The following is a 14512-nucleotide window of genomic DNA, read 5'->3' on the forward strand; positions in this document are numbered from 1 at the left end:
TAAGAGGCTTTACAAAACTTTTACTTACTCATTAGAATTTTTGTAGCTAGATTTGGGGTTTTAAAGCAGAGCTGATGTGTAAACCCCTTTAAAATATCTTCGTGGGATGCGACGTGTGCCGAAAAACCGCATCAATGATCTCGCTGAGGGAGGAGCGACTTGATGGAGAGGTAGACTGACCGATTAAATAAACAAACGAGATAAGGGAGGGAGGGGAAAAGAGGAAATTCCTCTTCGCCCTTTTCCTGTTCGTGGCATCTTGCGCTGCGCAGCGTTAGCGACACCACCGGGAGCTGTGCGCATATTTTCTATTCGTGTAAGGAGCACCGGAGGCGGAGGTTTCTGAGCAGAGCGACAGGCAGTGCGGGCTTCTCCGCCTAAAATGAAAGCGTTTTTATCCTGATGCACCGATGCGGGAGGAACTGCGACTCATGGGGTGCTGATTTACGTTTTGCAGTTTTACAAACTCGGATGTGTTTTTGCACGATCCGAGAGGCCTCGCTTACACGGCATCTTTCTGCAGCTCTAATATTTTTTTTTTTTTTTAATAACTGCTGCAGGCTGAGAAACGAGCTTTCAGTCCCCGCTGAGTGTTACATAACCGAGTGGCTTTAGCTGTCCAAGGTGCTGAACTGAGCGGTCGAACCTCAAAACGGGAGTACGAGCTGTGGGGGAATACACAACCTTGTGTGAGTCTAATGTCATAGCGCACGTCTTTATCGACTCGACCTACTGATTTTTTTTAGCGCAAAGATATAGTTCATCTGCTGTTTTATTTGTGTGTGTGTGTGTGTGTGTGTGTGTGTGTTTCCGCCCACACAGAAGGTCAAAGGCCTGGAAAGCGCTGGATCCCACCTTGGAGAACAGAAGTGGAAAATTGGTGAAGATTGATTATATTGCTCATATTTTTTTTTTTTTTACCCCACGCCATCCCTCGGGGAGAAATTAGTTTCTACGGTGGTTGATTGAGCGGAGAGGGAAAATGTCGGGGCAGACGCTCACGGATCGCATTGCCGCTGCGCAGTACCAGCTAACGGGATCGGATATGGCCCGGGCTGTCTGCAAAGCCACCACTCACGAAGTGATGGCGCCCAAGAAGAAGCACCTGGAATGTAAGTGCAGTCCTTTTTTTCCCCCCCTCAAGCCCCTTTTCTATTTCTCACATTTCCTTTCAGCCAATAGGCTCCACGCCGCCTTTCACACAGTCCCAGACCACATGCCATCCACCGCCATTATGAACAGTTATTTTCTGGTTCCTTCATCTTAATTGGGTGTGGTGCCATAAGAAAATGATGTAGCCATGGTAATGACCCCTTTGGTGACCCTTTGTGCCTGTCTGAAGTGAGAATGATGGCCATCCAAGATCCAGTGTGGAGAAAGCAGGTTCTATTTTAAGATAGACAGACAAGTTCAATGAAATTCACTTTTTTGTGTGTGCAATAATTTAAAGCACTTCACACTTTTAAAACAGACTTGTAGAACGCAGTATCATAATACTTAGAGGTGAAATAAGGACTGTCTTCTTTGTTTTTTTGTTGTTTTTTTTTTGTTCCATGAATTAACAGGTTTTCTTAAAATCAGAACAGTAACAGTTATCCGTATTGCCAAAATAGGATAAAGAGAAGTGGAACAAATTTCAAGGCTCCCAGTACAAACTGAAGCACACGACAGTGAAGCAGGAAATAGTGTTGGTAGACGCTCATGCTGTGCTCCATTTACCTCTGAAGTCAGAAGTTGGATCTGGGAATGACACTCGACCCAGTTTAACCATGTCCCAGATCCGAGATAAAAACACAGAGGGTTTTCCTTATCGATATTGACCGGGCAAAGGTTTGTTGGCAATACCAGCATCAATGCTTTTCTACATGTTGTGTTCTTTCAAACACTATGCAATATGTTCTTTAAGTACGTCTTTATATTTCTGTGTGAGTGAATGGTCACACGAACTAAAAGCAATCTGACGAGCAGATACACTATTTTTTTCTTTTTCCACTGTAGCTAGCATGCTAAGTAAGGCATGTTGCATTTTGAGGATGGGGTTTCGGGAAACCCTCCATCTTCCCCAGCTTTCATTTGTTTAATTTAAAATTTTAGCTTATGGAAACAGAACCTATCAAGAAACAGCATCTTTCAATAAAGCTTTCCTAATGAATATGTTTTTTTCTTTTTATTTTATATTATGGCGATCGAGCTACGTCAGCTGGCCAAACCTTCAGTCGGTTGCGCAGAATTGACATATTGCTTCTAGCTTGTCAACTTTAGTTTATCTCAATCAAAATTATTGGTGGTGCTCCTTCTGTTTCTACATTATGGCTTTCTCAACCTGTTTCCAAATAGCTAAATGTAGATTTGTCTGGGGAAAGTGTAGGAGCATCATTTAGTCAACTGAGTAGGGCAGGAGAATGCTGCATGATTCGATGTGCCACACAACAGAGGAAACTCGGATTTTAGCTGTTTAGAGACCAACAATAAAAAACTTGGTCCACCACAGTCAGCAATCAGCCACTGCTGATTAGAGGCTGTCCAAACAATTCACCTGTTAGTTTCTCAGTTTGTTTGGTCAATATAGAAATATAGCTGATGATTCATTTTTAAAAAATCACAGTTACGGTTTTATTGACACATATAGGTTTGAGAACAAGGACCGCCTTTAGACAAGTCATCATTAGTCACCATCATGACTCAAACTAAAGCCGCGGTGTGGCACTAAGAACAGATGACTTATGATCTTCTTATCTCCGTGTCCCTCTCCGTTTCTGTCTGTACCTTGTCAATGCCAGACAGCCTCTGGTTTTTCGCCTCATTCTGGGGCCTTACATCTTCTGATCCGCTCTCCTGCTGAATAATTTAATAATGAGCCAATGACTGCTCTGCATTATTTACGGAGCCAAAGGTGGCGAGGCCAAAGCTAGAAGGCACCAGAGACCAGCGCTTCCTCCTTCCTTGTTCTGTCACTGTGTGCTCTTATGTTTTCTTCTCCCTCTTTAGCTGTTCTCCAGTGCAGACTTTGTCATTTTCGCAGTTTACTGAGCTGTCTGTGTTACACATCTGTTTTACTCTTCATCTCTCACATACAATGTCTAATTTAACTCCATCCCAAACACAAATGTTATGTTTTGTGTGTGTGTGTGTGTGTGTGTGTGTGTGTTTTCAAGCATTTAGTTTATTTTAAATCTATTTTAGTGCAACAGAGCAATCTTGAATGTAGGTCACTGTGCTCTTTATTGCAAATTTTGGTGAGGGTAACACACTCATCTCAAAGCACAGAAAAAAAGGGCCCTGTGGGGACAAAAGGGAGCTTCAAAGAAGCAGAAAACAGCATTGAAATAACTCACACAGACTCAAACCACTTTAGCCGACCCTCATTCATAGTATTCTATTTCCAGTGCAGAATGAAGTCAAATGGCGTTATTGCTTTCTGATATGCTCTACAGCCCTTGGAGTGGACATGCTAGAGACTGTGGCTACCATGGCAACTGATTGAGAGTTTCAGGGTGTGTCATGGTGATGACAGAGGCAGAACTCTGTCACAGATGGTGTTGGGCTTTGATCCAAACACACACACACACGCACGCACGCACGCACGCACGCACGCACGCACGCACACACCCACGCACACACACACACACACATACAAATCTGCTTTAATGGAACTATTACTGAATATTCAGATTTGTAGCAAAGAAAACAAGTGATTTAAACATCATAAAAAATACAATAATAAAACTAGTATTGCTGAGTGATTAAGGAGTTTCACATTCAGATCTGTGGTTAAAATATATCAAGGGAGCAGAAGGGCTTTAGGGTTTTGTGGAAAGAAAATCAAATCTCTTTGCACTGTTTTAAACAATGACTTCATTACAAAGATATATTAGGATGTGAGAGATACTGCACTGAATTACACAAATCATCTATTTTCTCATACCAAGGCATTTTGGATGTGTAAAAGGAGGGTTTATATTTCTTACAAATACCAGAGATGATGTCTCCACAAACAGGGCTAAAAACATAAAACTCATCATTCACCACTAATGTCAACAAATCTGACTTCCTCCAAAGTCGTGGTGCACACTTTAATAGTCCAAATTGACCAGTAAATATGACACAATGCATTAAATTTCAGCCCACTTGCTTTGTTGAAGGAGACTAATGTTGGACTAACAGTTTAAATGCTGAATGGAAATCAATGTAAAGTAATAACGTTACATGACATTTAGCTTGTTGAAAGTCCGTCCAGAGCCGAGTGTTTTCCAGGTAAGTAAAATTATTGAACACATTTTCAATTTGAATTGATTTCCATTTGTCTCTGTCAAAATATTACCTAGATAATTTCAGAGAAAGTCTGTTATTTCATTTCATTTTCAGATAGTTTTTAGTAGTTAGCCATTTTTCCCACAGTTTAGTGTAAAATTTAGTTGGACCACTATTAAACAGATTGTGCGCAAAATTTTGAATATCAAGAATGAAAAGTTTTGTTTTGCATAGCTACAAAAATAACCTGATGCCTGATTATCATACCTAAAGAATTTACATTAGTAAGCATCATTTCTTTGACAGTCCTGGTGCTCTTGACCCCGCCTGATGGTTTGAGGAAGCCAAGCAGCTGCAGTTTGCTTATACTTTGGACCAGCTCAGCATCAACATTAGGTGTTATTTACTTTCTGGAACTTTCTGGCTACAACTGGAGCGATTTGTTGTGTAACATACCGCACAATTATCACAGCCAGTCTCAGACGCAGACACACACGTTCCCAGCATGAGACCTCACAGTTCATTCTTAGAACCCTTCTGTGGGCTGTGGATTACCGTAAGAGCCTTTATATAGCATTGCCAATCCTCATTACGCATGTGTGCACACACACACACACACACGCACACACACATACACATAGGTTTTGTGCCAGTGTGTGTTTGTGGCAGGTGATGAAACCACAACAGCAAGCATGGATTAGTGTGTGTGATATTGCCCATCAGGCAACATGTTTCACACCTGTTAGCGGATATGAAAGCAGATTCACCGTCACAGTGAGGAAGAGTTGCATATCACATAAAATGGCTGTGTGATGCTGGATTCACAGTGCTTGTAGAGATACCAGACTTTCACCGTGTTTGTGATAATGTAATGTTACATAACATTTCACCAATGTAGATCATGTCTGGGAGTGTATATTAGAAAAAAGGCCATAAAACTGGTTAGAGGAAAGAGACAGAAATCAAACACTGAAGGATGTGAATGATCAGATGTGGAAGAAAAAGGGAATTACTAAAGAATGCAACAGTGTCGGTAAAGAAACCTTGTAAAAAAAAAAAAAAAAAAAAAAAAGATCTAACATTGCTGCTGTCTGCATCCCAACATGAAACATCATGCTTGATTAGGAGCATTGCCATCTGGTCAAAATGTTCAGAAGTATTGGAATCTAATTAGTTCCCCAAAGATCAGAAGGAGATCAGTGAGCATCAAAATAAAGCCAGATCAAATATTCACATTCCTTTTGATTCTGAGCGTTTCTTCTTGTATTGTTTGGTCCACTTCATGCTGAAATGATTGTCATGCTGAACATGTGCTGGTGCAGATTATGATTTTAGTTTTCACCCTTACCCATCAAAGTCAGTGGATGGGGCTAACACTATAGCTAATATAGGTAATAACAGTATAGCTGGTCTGAAGTGGACTTGATGTGCAACTGTGTTTGCAAACCATTAAAAGTAAGATTTTTTTATTATTTTTTTTAATGGACCACAGTTTTATTATTTCATGATGCCCAGAAACCATGATATTTTAAGTGAATACCTAAATTAATGGATATAATTTTAAAATTAAATGACTTCAAATTTGAAATAATTTACTAAATATGTGTGTTCTCACAAATTCTCACGAAGGAAGTGACTGTTTTAGAAAGCTGGCTCAGGTCAGTGGCTGAAGCTTAAAAACACTCCAAACTGTGCTGTCAGAGAAGGCCTGCTGCAACATGTACTTTGACTGCTCCATTCTCTTTGCAAATACTGACCCACAGAGTTAGAAGTTTGTGCCTAAATGTTGGAAAGAGATGAAGCAAATAGCGATTAGAAAGTCCCAAAGCATCCCCGGTGGCAGACCTTAATGCATTGTTTAAAGCTGTGTAATATTGTCCCAGTATGCTCGAGTCTCTGGTAGAATAAATAGCATGTTCTCTGTAGTTTGAAAATTTATTGGAGAGGTTTGTGCCCATTAAAATCCCCAAGAACAATGATGAGGGAGTTTAGGTTCTCATGTCTGCTATCAGCTCAGTAAGCTGTTTTTCAGCTTCTGATGTGCAGACTTGTAGTGGGTTGTAAACACAGGCCAGAACAAACAAGGACATTAAAAGGTTTGAAGTCCATAAAATAATTACCTCAGGTAATGTCATCTGGTGACATCAGTACACAAGTTTCATTTAAAAGCAAATCCTACCACCTCTATATTTCAAGACACCTGATCTTGTAGTACGCAGCCTGAGGTGCGCACATTGCACCAAGTTTTGAAAGTCCAAATTTTTAGAGTTAAGGAAGAAGCAGAACTCATCCTACTTGTCAGCCAGGGAGCAGACATTAGCCAGGTATATGGAAGGAAAGGGTGTGGGGAGAACCCTGTTGCTGAAGCTTTACGAGGATGCCATCTGTTTACCTCGCCTGCATCTCCGGTAAATCCCCTTTGAGGGCCACTGAGCTGCCAACCAAGACCTCGGTGAAGCTGAAGTAGATAATGAATGGAGAAATAATGCAGAAGAGAGAGGGCTGTCTGATGTTTGGCAGTATCTCTATGGTAAAAGCAACCACAGAATGGTGGCAGAGAACAGCACGAACGCTCATAAATAAGCAAAGTACAATAATGCAAAGTACTGAGGCCGCCAGCTCGAGTACACTGCAGTCTTAAGTGCAGGATCAGCAAAAATAGAATTGGAACTAAGGGACATAAAATGTAGCAAGACAATTTCTCCCAAACCACAACACCACCAGCAAACTGAACAGCTGATGCAAAGAAGGAAGGATCGAGACTTTCGTGTTGTTTACGGCAAATTCTGGTCTGAATATTGAAGATGAAATCAAAACTACTTGGATCATCCAATGTTCTCTCAATATCTTACACACTTTTAATTTACTATCCATTGACACTAGTGAAGGTAGGTGCTGTAAATAATACTTTATTTTTGTTTTGCCAAATGTTATGGTGAGGTTTCAGATGATATATAGTAGACAGTTTTCATTCAGAGATAACAAAACGTCAGACATACCAATGAAAGCAGAAGCTTATGCCTGAAATAATACATTTTAGATAAGCTACATATTGTTAATGTACTGCTTCTTGTATTGATCTCTAAAAAGGCAAGTTAACACTACGCATACTCATACAGAGAGCAAATCTGCAGACATTGACAGACGTCGCCACTAATGGAAGGAGAGGAAGGTTGTTTCACTTATTGGGTCTGAAATACTTGAACACCCTGCACTCAAAGGTATGCCAGAATAAAAATACTCCAAGGTTACAAGTGAAGGACAACAGGACTTTTCTTAGAGAAAAGAAAAAAAAATAGCTAGATAACAAGTGTGAGAAATGGGCTAAGAGGAGTTAGAGCATTGAAGCTTTTTGTGTTTGGCAGCAGGCTGTAGAGAAATGGGGGCCGGGTTTCAAGGGTTGAATGTAAACAGATTATTACTAATCACTGATTCTGCAGGGAGTGTTTTGAATCCCACCCCCATGACAGCAGACACAGAAAACAGAAACAGTTCACAATGTGTACCAAGTATGTAATATACATCGTTAAAAAATTACTTATACCTGTTATAATTAAAATAAAATACAATCATGAGCTAAGATAAATAAATTCATGTAAACAACCCCGAAATGATCAATGCTACTTAACCAAATATAATTGAATAATTTCATGTAAAATGTATTATTTTTCAATTTTTGTGTTGAATCACTTCATGGGGACTTTGCTGAAGTACAGCGTGCAATAATTTAAGCATTTGAATATTTATTTTGATATTTAAGATTTTTCACATTTTATTTTAATTAAGTGATGAACCATTTACATATCATCATAGTTTTGAAGAAAATCAGGAATTTATTTGATGTCAGCCTTATCACATCAAAACATGTAGACATGGTTAATATCAACATGAAGATGTGCATGAATAGTGACCAAAGCAGCCCAGGAAAGTTAAAATTGATTAATTCTGAAATAACTATATGTACATTTAAAAATAAAACATGACCAACATCAGCTTTGAGGCTTTTAGGTTTTGTATTTATTATGTAATTAACAAATTAGCTTCATCATAAAATGATGATTAAATAGAAACATTACTAAAAACGTTATTTATCCTCTTTTTTTTTATTGCGGCAAATTTTTCCATGGAGAGCTTTTCGTACTTAACATGCATAAATGTCATTTATGCATTACAACTTTTCCATCCATTTTTTTCTGGATTCTGGTCTGTATGACTTGTTTATTCTAACCACAGTTACATGTCTACATTTATGTTTTTTTCCTTGACATTTTGTATCTAATTAGGTATGCATTCAGTGATCCAGCCCCTTCACTTTGGCTACTTCTCTGTCTGATTTAGAGTCTGATGTGACAACCAGAGGCAGAGGACATGACACAACATTTTTTTTTTCCTCTTCAGTGTCATTGCGTTTGTGAGAATCTGGCCACATGCTACCTCTTTGCTCATCAGGTCTTCCTCCAGGCTTAAAACTCTCTTGAGTGTCCAGAGAGGCTCTGCAGAGAAAAACATTAATTAAGTTTAACTAAAGCACTTTAATCAAATAATAACTTTGTTTTAGGCTACATACCTATACTCTCATGCTTAATGTCATGAGAAAAGCTGAAGCTAAAAGACAAAAAAATGGGAATTTTGTTATGTTTTTTAAGAAAAAAAAATCTCACCTTTTCATCCTTGCGGTTGTGTTACAGACCTGGTGTCAGCCACCAACACCACCAATGTAAACATCCCTCAGATGGCTGACACGCTGTTTGAGCGATCCACCAACGCCAGCTGGGTGGTCGTCTTCAAGGCTCTCGTCACCACTCATCACATATGCGTCCATGGCAACGAGGTCAGTGGGTGTCATTTCGAGCACATCTGGATCTGTGGATGTGGGCTACTTGTGTCTCATAAGAAGGTGTAACATTACAGCCAGATAAGGAGATGAGATGATAGAACATGAACAGCAGAAGGCGTTAGCAATATTTTGTAAAAACGATGGATTTTACCCGATATGACTCTACAGATTTCCAACTGTAGTTTGACTAAGCTAAAGACTAGCTTAGTCTAACTAAGCTAGTCTTAGTTTGACTATTGGTGCTTCCTGTTTTAGCACCAATAGGAAGCTTTGAAGCAGATGCTAACTTTAGCAACAGCAGAGGCTAATAACTCACCAGATGGCATTTTCTTCAAAATGCTTACAAATCTGTATCCCACGTCACCATTTCTTTTAGCTTGCAAAACTACTTCCAGATAAACAAAGTTAACTGTTTCCTGTTTTACTTCAAAATAAGAGTCTCAAATGTAGATACAACACGGTGTGGAGCTCAAGGCTTTCCAGGCCTACACTACTTTTTTCACATTTGAGACTTAGAACAACGGGAGAAATCACACTGAGACAATAACAAAATAGGCCTTTGTGATACAAATTTCACAAGGAATATTGTGACGTTTTAATAGTTCAGGATCTCATGGCACAATAAGCTTTATATATATATTGCAAAGCTAAAGGCTTGTGAACGTTTAAGAAATGAATGAATGAATGTATTGGATGCTCGATTGTAATATGACTTCTATTTTGCCGTCTATGTCTTTTGCAGAGGTTCATTCAGTATTTGGCTTCCAGGACCTCCTTGTTCAACCTCAGTAATTTCATTGACAAAACAGGCTCTCATGGTAAGACCAATAAACTACAAAACCACAAAGCATACCTAAGCCGTACTCTAAAAAATGCTGAGTATTTGTTCAGTTTTCCCTTATGAAGATTTTTGTTCAGGTTAGTGTAAAGGGGGCATCTGAAATAAGGCCGGAACATTTAAATAGAAGCGTGTAACTGAGATTATTATTCATTTGGGATGTCCAAGACGTTTTCTCGACAATGCCAATTTGGGTCATTTAAGATGAAGTGCTTGCCGATATCAAGGCTCAGGCCCAAAATCCTTCAAAAGTTTGTCCTAATTGAAGTTTCTGCAAAAACAGTCCCCGATATTGTACTACAAGAAGAGATTAACCAGGTTTAAAAAGTTACTTCAGTTTTTTGATAATGCACCAAGATGCATATTGCTGTTTTTTTTTTTTGTTTTTTTTAAGAAGATCTGTTTCCACACATGTAGTTACGTTTCTTCAGGAATTCAGCTCACATGTTTCCCTGTTGACAATGTTTTCATGTGAATCATTTTATTGGAGGGCAAGGCCCGTCTGCTTTCCATGTAATTTGATTTGTAAACACATTTAATAATAACTTAGTATTTGCTCTAAGTGTTGTAAAATACAGTAATTAGTATTTCAACTCTCACCCACACAGATAGCTTCATGAGCACGGGTCACATGACACAGAAGAAGGGAGGCAGCCAACACATTGTTTTGTCCATTGTGAAATCACAGAAATGGTTGGAAATCATGCAGATTGAGAGAACAACCTCTGATTCGTTATAACAAAAAAATAATAAAATAGGCCCTTTGTCATGATTTGTGGTAGTTGTGGTATGGAACTAAATGCAGAGAGGCAGCAACTGAGTTTGATGATTTAATAAATATCTCAAATGAGTAGAAAAGTCCAGGCAGCACAGGTGAGCAAAAGGCTAAGAGCTCAAACTCTGGTAGCAATTGGAAAACCTCACAAGACAACAACACGACGTACGACAGCTAAAACGAGGATCTGACGGGGAAACTCAGACACAGCTGAATATAAATGCAAGAGGAGCTAATCAGGGGAACAAGACACAGCTTTGCAAACTACTGACACAAAAATATGCATGCATGCATCTCCAGAAACATCACATCTTTCAATTGCATAGGATGGTAAGATATCTTAAGCAGTAGTTATATCTTAATTTCATTCAGTGCTGATAGGATGCTATTTGTTTGGCAGAAAAGTTAATGACGAGCAATTTTTACAAAGAATCAAAAAAGATGTTTTCTCAAAAAAAAAAACCTTTTCTGTTCCTTCTCATTTGCATATCTGTGTAGGCTATGACATGTCTACATTCATCAGGCGGTATGCACGATACCTGAATGAGAAAGCCTTCGCCTACCGCCAAATGGCTTTTGACTTCACCAGGGTGAAGAAAGGGTACGTTGAAGCAAAACCTCAAACTCCACAACAGATAACATCCCCCAGTTTTGTAGTCATTTCAGTTAAAACAACAGTGGTACAGCTTCGCATCTAGTACTGCGGTTCCACTTTATTATCTAGTCTGTTGCTCAGTATAGGGCAGCCATGTTGGATTTGGAGGTAGGTGCTAGGGATAGGCCTCTCTCACTTGGGATTCTGACTTTGGGGTACTGCCTGTTTATTTGCTCAGCGTGGAATTTGGGAATTTAGATTCTAAGTGAGAGTTGAGTAATAAAAACATGTTTTTTTTTCTGTTGTGTGTCTTTACAAAGAAATAAAAAGTGGCACATATTACTTGTTTGGGATTTCTTTGAGTGTAGTGGTACTCAGAAAGTTTTTTTTTAAATTACTGAAGTGGTGCTTAAAAGGTTCCAGCACAGCTCTGCTTTATGCTAAATAATGTTTGCTGTGTCTTCTCAGTGCCGAGGGAGTGATGAGAACCATGACCACCGAGAAGCTACTGAAAGGCATGCCTGTTCTGCAGACTCAGATCGACACACTCTTGGAGTTTGACGTGTGTATTTATATTTTGTTAGTCAAACCTGCCGTGTGTCCTACAAAGCTTTCACTTTATTGATCTGGACTTGCCTCGTTTCAGGTTCATCCGAAGGAGCTGAACAACGGGATCATCAATGCTGCCTTCATGCTTCTCTTCAAAGATCTGGTGAAGCTGTTTGCATCCTATAACGACGGAATCATCAACCTGTTAGGTCAGTATTGAGTGAATAATGAAGACATTGTTTAGTAAGAACATTTCTAAATGAATTTGTGATGCTCGCCTTTGGTTCCAGAAAAGTTCTTCAAGATGAAAAAAAGTGATTGTAAGGAGGCCTTGGAGATTTATAAGAGGTTCCTGACCAGGGTGACGAAAATTGGGGAGTTCATGAAGTTGGCTGAGGTGAGTTCAAACTATCCTCTACATCATCTCTTTCATACTGACATTAATTTGGGCTTTTGGATCTTATTATGTCTTTGCTTTCACAGACAGTCGGAGTGGACAAAAACGACATTCCTGACATCAACTATGTGAGTTACTTTTTATAAAAAAGTCATGCTTTTTGGGTAATTTATTACTTTACTGCTTGGAAGGATGACGATCAAGAACTTTCCGCACATGAATGCCCTCATTCCTGATTTACACCCTCACACAAACACAACCAGACGCCTGTGCCTCACCCCACTATCTCCCCACCCAGTGTCTCCACCCAGGGGTGGTGGTGGATCTAGCTGATTCAGATGACGAAGACTGCCCCTTTACACCCCTTGAGGACCCGGTAACCACAGAAACTAAAGGGTGCCCTGGCTGAGTGCCTGTTTAAGTGCAGGATGAAGTGTCAGCATGTCGATCCTAATTTGATTTCACTTCACAAATGTTTGTTAACACGTTCATATAAACGCATGTATTGCAGTGAGGCTCTGCAGGAGCTTTGTGTTTCATACACTAGTGGATGATCTTGAGTAGTTAGGTTATAAAGGGACACTCATCAGTAATTCCAGTTTTGATTTGTTTTGTCAGGCTCCCAGCAGTATCCTGGAGTCTCTGGAAACACACATGAACGGTCTGGAGGACGTAAAAGGTGGAAAGAAAGGGTAAGGCTTTGCTACACAAACGTCTTGATCGGAAGAACTTATAGAGCGCAAAATCCAAAGTTTATAGTTAAAGTCTTTTAAACTTCCCCCTACTTTTTGTTTCTTTGCCATAACTGGACTCCCTATTTTTCAAATACTGATTAAAGCAGATCAACATTAAAAACCCAGAAGGAGCAGTGAGATTTGAATATAATTTAGTAGCTAGACCAGTGATTGGGAATGTTAGTTGACTGAAGATGGAAGAAGCAGGCATATTTAGAATTGACACCAGTGTAATAAAAGGAACATTTCTTTTGCTTCCTTTAACTTCTGTTCTTTTTTGTTCTCTGTTGTGTTGATTTGGGAACACCAGTGAAGGGTGAGCACATGTTGTTTTTGTCTGAAGCTTAACAGTTCCTTAAAGACTATCTACATGCATTTACTGTTTTCAACCCACCAAAGAGGTTCATGTTCACATTCTTCTCATGTGAATTATGTTGCTGTACAATGTCTTATTAGACTCTAATGCAACTTAAGCTTGTTTTAAACGTCCTTAGCCAGTAAACACCAAGACAAAAATCACTAATTTATAGAAAAAGCATAAGCTGTGTTCTATCAAGTGTTTTTTTTTTTTGTTGTTTTTAGTGTTTGAAAAGCTTTCTATAAAATTCCCTGACATTAGATAGCTTTTTTTGTTTTACTTTTAAGTTTTTTTTAAAAAATATTTTAAGAGGTGAATTCCCACAACTTACTTCACATGTGGAAATGTGTGTCGTGGTGCTGTGATTATATGTGCAATCTTTGAGGAAAGATCGCACATGTTTAAATAAGACATGTGTCTTGAGGAAGACACATGTTTAAATAAGTTGTAAGCCACCTGTACTTCCATATGAAATGTGAATCGATGTGTGAAGAGCATGGTTTTCCGAAGTGAATTTGGCTAAAAGGAAAAAAAGTAAATAAATAACACTTTGACCACGTTTGTTGTTAATGTTGCATTCAAGACACAGCTTTTCACTTTGGAAATAAACTCTTCATAGGATCACATATTGGGTATTATTATTGATTTCCTGAGGGAAAAAAAAAAAAACTCCATCCCTCCGTTTGTTTCAAGTAGAACTTTTTCGTTTAAACAAACTTCTCACAATTGCTCTCTTTCTTCCTCACTTTCAGGTCTCCAACAAAGGTGAGAAATCCATCTAAATCAGTCCTTTTTGTTTTGCTCTTTCAATCAGACGCGCCAACTTGAAGGTTTTTCTTTTCCTACATTTTATTCAGGGGTCTCCAACAAACAACGTGTCTCCAACATCGACTCCAGCCAAATCTTCAAATGCCGTTCCTACGCTGCAGCCGCCCCCCGGGGACGGAGCCGCCGCCACCGCCGCCGCCGCTGCACCTGAGCCAGCTGAAGAGTGAGTTCACTGCTATTTGTTCTCATTCGCTCTCCTGTAGTTCAACTTTATTTGACTTCAGCTGATGTTGTTCCAAACTATGATTAGGACAGACAACCTAGACAGCTTACTGCAGTTATTAAAAAGTTAATGAACAAAATGGCATGCTTCATAGTTTAATGATGTTATGGATTCTTCAGAAAAAGAA

At 39.2% G+C, this 14512-nt stretch overlaps 1 protein-coding gene and 1 long non-coding RNA gene across 17 annotated transcripts in view; one reads left to right on the forward strand and one right to left on the reverse strand.

Annotated features, from left to right (window-relative positions):
* Window positions 1-232: 232 nt before the first annotated feature.
* LOC103144135 (clathrin coat assembly protein AP180-like) overlaps window positions 233-14512 on the forward strand; it is a 34409-nt gene continuing 20129 nt past the window's right edge. For 4 of the 16 annotated variants that reach the window (XR_001663201.1, XM_016675823.1, XM_016675822.1 and 1 more), the window contains exons 1-13: window positions 235-689; window positions 823-1112; window positions 8940-9082; window positions 9831-9906; window positions 11200-11302; window positions 11765-11858; window positions 11943-12054; window positions 12136-12242; window positions 12329-12370; window positions 12861-12934; window positions 13287-13292; window positions 14087-14099; window positions 14192-14325. Coding sequence is in view for 13 of the 16 variants with exons in the window: in XM_016675823.1 (XP_016531309.1) it covers window positions 983-1112; window positions 8940-9082; window positions 9831-9906; window positions 11200-11302; window positions 11765-11858; window positions 11943-12054; window positions 12136-12242; window positions 12329-12370; window positions 12861-12934; window positions 13287-13292; window positions 14087-14099; window positions 14192-14325 (1034 nt within the window). In the remaining 3 variants the exon portion in view is untranslated. Of the gene's footprint in view, window positions 690-822; window positions 1113-8939; window positions 9083-9830; window positions 9907-11199; window positions 11303-11764; window positions 11859-11942; window positions 12055-12135; window positions 12243-12328; window positions 12371-12860; window positions 12935-13286; window positions 13293-14086; window positions 14100-14191; window positions 14326-14512 lie in introns of all 16 variants that reach the window. The other 12 variants (XM_016675824.1, XM_016675826.1, XM_016675825.1 and 9 more) reach the window with 5 other exon arrangements.
* Window positions 7135-9004, reverse strand: LOC103144134 (uncharacterized). The gene is made up of 2 exons (XR_476881.2): window positions 8913-9004; window positions 7135-8744 (listed from the first exon to the last, which is right to left on the reverse strand). It is a non-coding gene; the product is annotated as an uncharacterized LOC103144134 (long non-coding RNA).

Source organism: Poecilia formosa, unplaced genomic scaffold (genome assembly GCF_000485575.1).
Source record: "Poecilia formosa unplaced genomic scaffold, Poecilia_formosa-5.1.2 Scaffold122, whole genome shotgun sequence".
Taxonomy (NCBI): domain Eukaryota; kingdom Metazoa; phylum Chordata; class Actinopteri; order Cyprinodontiformes; family Poeciliidae; genus Poecilia; species Poecilia formosa.